This window comes from Nelumbo nucifera, chromosome 2 (assembly GCF_055504915.1).
Source record: "Nelumbo nucifera cultivar China Antique chromosome 2, China Antique-T2T, whole genome shotgun sequence".
Taxonomy (NCBI): Eukaryota; Viridiplantae; Streptophyta; class Magnoliopsida; order Proteales; family Nelumbonaceae; genus Nelumbo; species Nelumbo nucifera.
Genome location: NC_142650.1, coordinates 22,017,393 through 22,024,556, shown reverse-complemented (window position 1 = coordinate 22,024,556; position 7,164 = coordinate 22,017,393). Strand labels below are relative to the sequence as shown.

The 7,164-nt window shown below is 36.0% G+C and overlaps 1 protein-coding gene across 2 annotated transcripts; it reads right to left on the bottom strand.

Annotated features, from left to right (window-relative positions):
• LOC104595167 (protein ABIL2-like) lies at positions 1-7,164 on the bottom strand. 2 transcript variants are annotated; one of them, XM_088897376.1, is made up of 8 exons: positions 6,689-7,164; positions 6,491-6,573; positions 2,183-2,330; positions 1,951-2,050; positions 1,795-1,834; positions 963-1,087; positions 738-820; positions 1-335 (listed from the first exon to the last, which is right to left on the bottom strand). In XM_088897376.1, the coding sequence occupies exons 1-8, from the start codon at positions 6,770-6,772 to the stop codon at positions 249-251; spliced, it is 750 nt and encodes a 249-aa protein (XP_088753502.1). In that variant the 5' UTR covers positions 6,773-7,164; the 3' UTR covers positions 1-248. The 2 variants fall into 2 exon arrangements, with proteins under 2 accessions (XP_088753502.1, XP_010254080.1); XM_010255778.3 differs by having other exon boundaries at positions 963-1,069; positions 6,689-7,133.

Sequence of the window (7,164 nt, the reverse complement as noted above, 5' to 3'; positions counted from 1 at the left end):
TTAGAAGAAAAGGATGTGAATTATCATTCAGAGAGATTTCTTGAAATACAATGAAAACAAAGCATATAGTATCATTATCACTATCATCATCATCATCAACCAAGCCTTATCCCAACTATATGGGGTCAGCTACATGAATCCTGTTTCATCATTCCATTCTGTTTAATGTCATATCCATTGTTAAATATTGACACTTAGATCATTTCTTACTACTTTCAAAACATATAGTTTAATGTACTTTACACAGTTCATTTGCTCCGCCTAATAAGTGACAAGATGTCATTGCTTTGCACTGGTTTCCTGGTTTGTTTGTCGCGTCTAAGCTTATGGTCGTCCTGCAACAAATTCAACCATCTTAATCACTGCAATTTTCAGTTTTATAAACAAACCATTAAGTTGTGATGAAACAAATCCATTTCACAGCCATTTTCTTAATCAAGCCTATTTACACAAATCAAACAGTGCATTTAGACCTAGATTGCCTTTGAGTTCAGTCATCTGGTGGGGCTAATAATGCACTGTCCCAACTCAGATCCAACTACTTGTGCTTCTGGTTTTCATAAGTGTAGACCCAATAAATACAGTCTATACGTAAGCATTACAATAACCTCCATCATATATGACTTATTAGTGATGTATACTGTGAATTGATATAATGTTTACATAATTCAAGTAAACACTATGCTTATGAACTACTTAAAGCGTGTAACAAGACTTGAGAAGGATATACAAATTACCTGGAAATGAAAAGAGGGATTTGGAAGCTTCACTACCCTGGTCTGACCATCGCCAACAGGCAATAATGAGGAGAATTCATATCCTGAAACAAATACAGATACAGACTGGGACTAGACTCATGGCTCTGGTGAAATAACTAGGAAATTAAAGCTACACAAGAGTGCAACAATTTGTAGTCTTAAAATGAAAATGAGAATTTCTTTGACATGAAATAAGATGCATACCAAGCTTCTCATTGATGTTGCTAAATGTTGAATCCTTATCTACAGCCAACTTGTGAGCATAAGTGTATAAGAGAAGTGGCATTTCCTCCTCTGTGCCACACTTGTACCTAAACATAGTTTCAGAACTATTTGTCTATTTGAGTAACAATAAGCTCTGTATCAAGTAGAGAGGTTTGGTAGGCATTTTTAAGAGAAGAAGAAGAAGAAGAAGAAGAAGAAGAAGAAGAAGAAGAAGAAGAAGAAGAAGAAATTGGAAACCAGGAAGAAAAGCAACAATTGATTTGTTATATAATTTTCTTGATAAATTTTCTAAAAACAGTTTGGGAGCTTTGTTTGCAAATATGCAGGCATAGCACTGTCCCAGGTTAACTAAACCCAGGAAGAGAGCTATCAATTATATGTTCTGTTGACATAACTGTAGCAAATAACAATACATTGAGTCTCCAAAAGGCATTTGCAACCAAACTCAATCTTAATAGAATATTCACCACAAATTTGCTTGGTTTCTATCAGAAACGTGCATTGAGGGGCGGTTTAATAATGGCTGAAGTGGCTAAACTGTATGACTTATTGCTTGTTTTTAAGTGGATAAAATAATTAAATAATAAATTATTCAATAGTATCATAATCAACCTATAACTTAATTCAGCTTTAGCCTTTTAAGAACTCACAACCTCCTCAGTAACTTATTCACTAAAAGACAAAGCGATGAGTCATTCAGTTCAGCCATTTTAGCTGTTATCAAACAGCCCCCCACAAGATTGCAAGCTTGATACAAAGGTAATATATAGCTAGACTGCTAGAGAGAGAGAGAGAGAGAAAGAGAGAGTACCTCATCAGCTCACTGTTTGTTTTATCAAGAGCCGGAGCAGCTATTCAAGGAGAAAATCAAACGAAATAACAAAGTAAGACAGGTTTATACGTAGCTCCTCTACAATGGCAAGAATAATACATTAGAACTCCAAACAAGGCAAGAAGAAATAGTTACGTGGTGCAACGTAACGTGGGTGATGCATTGGAAAATTTGCACTCCAGTGTACTTTAGCAAGAGCTAGCCTGTGAGCATATTGTTCGCAAGCTAAGAGCCTCTAACAAATCGTCCATCCACAGAAATTGTCCAAGTTCAGTGATAGATTAAAAGAGAAGTAAGCTATCATATTGCATTGTAGTAAGTAGTTAATGGAAGGAATCTCAGTGATCTCAATCAAAAGACTGACGACCTGTTTCAAGCAGTCGATCCGAAGCTCCGCCTCTGAAATCTCATTGTTCTGGGAAATACGAGACTCAAGATTTGCAGAGACACTTCCAAGATGATCAACGACGGTAACCACAGCTCTGCATATGTACTCCTTTGTGTTCTCCATCACCCTGCACAGCAATAAACCAAATATTTAGCTCTGGTTCAACCAGTACAACCATTAAGGTAATGAATTTCACAGATTAGGCTGCAATTGTTTCCATGCAGAATCAGGGGTGTCAATTGGACCGGATTTGGTCCAATCAGATCCGGCCCAATATAAATCCATTGCAGATGGACTGGGTCCAATCCAATCCAATGGACCATTTTAGACCAGTTCAATTTAATTTGAATTGCCCAATTTAATTTAGGTTGGTTCTAATCCAAACCTGGTCCATTGACACCTGTTCTATAGGTGGACCAGATATTACTTCAATTCAACCATACATTCCGGATGGACCAAGTCTAATCCAATCTAATAAATACTTTGGGCCATTAACTTTGGATTGGTTCAATTTAATGTATCTTATTGGTCCATCCAAATTGATTTTAATTTGGACCGGGGCCAACCCAAAACAGGTTCATTGACACCTATATCCAAAATTGCGATTGATAAAAAAAAAAAAAAAAAAAAAAAGATAGAAATGAGGTTTTTTCAATTTTCAAAAGGTTAGGGTTGACTAGTTCGGGTTGGGTCAAAGTTAGGGGTGGGAGTTTGGAACTTCAGATTGGACTAGTGTCCGGTCCGACCTGCATCCCCCCCCACCCCCCTTCTCTCTGCACGTGCCATTCAACTACCCAATAGTGTCTAATAAAAACCTTTATTCTAGTTATCTTCTAAAGTAAAAAAATGAAGTTCCTTCTCTCTGCACGTACCACTCACTGTATAGAAAGGTTGTCTTTATGGGGCCCATTTTATAAGCGATTATGTGAAAGTACTCCAAACAGGCATTAAAGCCTGTCCCAGGCTTTAGGTTTGTAGGAAATTAAGAATTGTATCAAATAGGGGAGAAAACATTTCCTGTAGTGGTATTGGGCCTGTCAATGATACCTAAAAATTTGAAGCCCAATTCTAACATCTATTCTTATTATCTTGGATTTAGATGATGTGTTTATGTAATCGGATTGAATTTAGATTTTATAATCTATATCCGATTAATAATTGGATTAGATTCGGATCTGACTCCATCCGATCCAATTAAAATCCAAATATTTATTAATTTTTATATAATTATATTTAAATTATAAAAAATATATTTTATATTTATATGAATCTGTATATAATAAATTTAGTGTATATATTTATATTAATTTATTATATATAAAAGTTGAAAAATAATTAAATTTTTTATATTTTATTTAAAAAATTAAAAAATTATAACTGAATCTGTTCCAAATCTGGTAAAATTCGAATTCGAATTCAAATATGAATTCTTTAAATCCAATCGGATTTGGATGAAAACTTTCCATAATCCGATTGAAATCGGATTTTGCTGCATGCAATCCGATTACAGCCCTAAATGGTATAGCATGCAAGCATCATTCAAGACATCAGTTGATGTGATGTCTTGAATTTAATGCAAATGCAATAGCATGCGAGCCCAATAAAATGCAAACAAACCAACAATTGAAATGAAAATTTCAGTTGATGTGATATGTTGAATTTATTGCAGAGGTTGGTGTATACTCATTTAAGGGTCTCCAGATTGTCTGATCCCATGAAATGTGAGCTCTAAATAGGGGGAGGCTTAGGTAGGTTTATTGGAATTGTATTAAGTAAATATTTGATTGCTCATTAATGCTCTTTCAGAGGACTCTAACAATTTTGAAAATTATGAGACCAAAGATGTTCATGTTCTAATTAGATTTAGAAGCTTGGATCTCTTTTTCATCTTAACCAAAAGACATGAAAGAAATTATACATTGAAAAGGGTCGCCTAAACATAAGAAATACAAGGTGGTAGGACTTTAGTCCTGACATAGTTTCAGAGAAAAGGTGAATTCTGCTTCTGCATAGTAGTGAGTATTAGGGTATAATGGAGTAGTACTGTGGATTTTTTTAAGGGGCATCTTGGTTAGCTTTCAAATTTGTAACTGGATTGTTAAGAATCCTCTCAAATAGGACTAATGTGCTATAACTTTTTAGGGGAGGAAAGTCTGCTCAGCCCAAATTGTTTATCTTCTCTTCTTCATTTGATACGATTCCTCTCAATCAAGGGGTCATGGAAATTTTCCCTAATTAATATTATATCTGAATAATTTAATAAAAGGGTGATTAAAGGTTTTCCTACCTTTTCTTACCTTTTTCTTCAAACCAAACATAATCTAAATGTTAACTCAAAGCAAATAATAGATCATCATCTCCCATTAAGTTTTGGCATTTCCCCTATGCTTCATGTTTTCTATTAGTAGACAATTCTGATTTAAAAGATAATTTCTAATAAAAAATACAAAATTGTTAAAAGAGAACCATGGTAGAAAAGATGAATAAACCAGAATAGGTTATGACTTATAAGGCCCTTCACATTCACTAGTTTAGATTTAGATATTAAAACACACACATCCAATAGGCAATTGACTATGTGGGTATATGCTCAGCTGGGCTCCTCTGTGCTCTATGTATTTCCCTCTCTTAAATCTTAATAGACCCCAGTGCTTTTATTGCACTAAAAACAAAAGAAAATAAATTATTTCCTAAGAAAATTATGTTAAAAATGAGAAAGGATCATTTTTCCTAAATTTCCTCGTGTTTAGTCGGAATGAAAACCATAAATGAAAAAAAAAACGGCTGTCTATATTCGACAGCCTGAGCTGTCAACAGAGTTCTCCATGTCTTGGTGAACAAATGTGTCACACACAGAGACAAGAACCAAAATATTGATACAAGCCAATACCCAAAACCAATCGTCTCCCTGATCTTATATACAAATTTTCTTATATCTATACAAGGCCATGTCACCCCCTATGTTTTTGAATTGCCGTTGATCTGGACGGTCAGGCCATTCAGCCCAGGAATCATTCAAGTAACTGGTTGCATTTTACCCTAAACCCAGTTTTTAGCCAAAAACTATTGAATTGGTCAATAACTTATTGATTCAGGCGGTTGAACCGCCAACCTATTTTTTGTTTTAATTGATTTATTTTATTTTTTATCAAAATAGACTCTCCATTTGAACTAAACCATCAAACCAATGGCCAGAATGGTTCCAATTCCATGACGGTTTTTAAAACATTGGTCACCCCTAAACTATCAAATTCCAGCACTTTGCCTCCTCTCTCTTTAACTGCACTGACAAAAAAAAAAAAAAAAGAGAAAGGACAAATTGGTCCCATAAATAAAGGAAATGGTAGTTTGGAAATTTAGAAATGTTTAACAAGCATCACACAACAGTCAATAATCTTTTTTTAAGTTAATTGTCAGACTAGAGGCAAAAGTGTTGGAATCCAAAAGTTCAAGAGATTTTTATTGTAAATAACCAATCAAGTGATGACTAGTTGGTATGTTAATTGTCCCGCTTCAGCATTAACGTAGAATTGATTCTAGCAAACATAAATTTAGGGAAAAAGGAGGTTATGACTTTTTTTTTTTTGAGGGGACCAAGGGCTTGTTCGTTTCCTCATAATTCTTATCTCTTAAGAAGAATCTTTTAACTTTAAGAGAAAAATGGTTGTTCGTTTCCTCTTAAAGTGCAATCATACAACTTTTTGTTTTCCAATAATACTCTCAAAAAGACAAACAAAAACACTCATATAAAATAGATATTTGATAATTTTCAAAATTCAAAATTCAGAACATTCAGAATTCAGAGAAAAGAAAAGTTTATCAATACCAATATATCTCTTAACGTAATTATTGCACTTTCAAATATCAAACTTAAGAGCAAACGAACAGGCCCGAAGTGTCACTGCTCCAAAGTACAAGATGATAACCTTTGGGGTTTTGGACATGGCTAAGGCAATGCTAACAAGTGGAAGCCCAGCCCAGCCTTGTGAAAGATCATGGGCTTGAGCCCTGGCCAGTGAGGCCCAATTGAATGGCAAGTTAGCCTACGCCTTAGGTAGTTAGGTGCACGGGTGCTTAGGCAGTTAGGTTCAACTCAAGGTTGAGTCCAGATTGGCAGTTGTACAAGAGAGACACAGCCCGACACACAGCGTTCCATTGGCCAGTTGGCCCTTGCTCACTGGTTGGTTTCACTATAAACCCCGGTCCTTAGACCGTCGGGCGAACCATGAACCGGGCGTCCACGGTTCACCGGCTGAAATCAGACAGGAAGGAGTAAGGAGGGCTTACATTTTCTTCTGTCTGGCCTTCAAGAATGCCTTCTCACAGTAATCGGCAGCGTAGCGAAGCTGAGAGCGCAAGTCCTTCAGCTCCTGTAATGGCAATAGAAGGAAAATATCAGAAAGAGCCAGAAGAATGGTAGAAGCAGGAGCTCTAAAGAAAATGGACATGGAGAGAGAAAGAGATGGGGTTGCAGGCATGATGCACCTGCAGAGACTTGTCAAAGCGAGCCAAACCATTGGAATCGCCATCAACGTTTTCGAGTAGAGACACCGCTCCTGGGTCCTGCATTTCTTCTTCTCTTTCTACTTGTCTCTAGAGAAGACAACAAAATCTCTCTCTCTCTCACACAGAGAAAAGAAGAACGCGATACAGTACTAAAGTCTGGTGATGGTGATGATCTATCTCTCTGTGTTTGTTTCGCTCTTCATAATTTTTCATTGTTGAAAATTGGGAAGAGATTCTCTATCAACCCAATGTGTTGCGTGTACGAACGAACCGGAAAGAAAAGAGACGACAAATGTATCCCAGTCCCGTGATATAATGTCTCTTTTTATTGCATCTCTCTGTCTACTTGGTTGAGCTTTTCTTTTTCTTTTCCTTTTTTCTTTTGAACAGATTCGTTGGTAGAAAGTTGCGTTAAACAAGCAAATGTCATCTCTTAACAAATACAGAAATACTCC

Coding starts and splice junctions, on each gene's coding strand:
- LOC104595167 (XM_088897376.1), bottom strand. CDS start 6,772: ATGCAGGACCCAGGAGCGGTGTCTCTACTCGAAAACGTTGATGGCGAT. Junction 2,051..2,182: donor GGATCGACTGCTTGAAACAG/GTCGTCAGTCTT, acceptor ACGATTTGTTAG/AGGCTCTTAGCTTGCGAACA. Junction 336..737: donor ATCCCTCTTTTCATTTCCAG/GTAATTTGTATA, acceptor AATTTGTTGCAG/GACGACCATAAGCTTAGACG.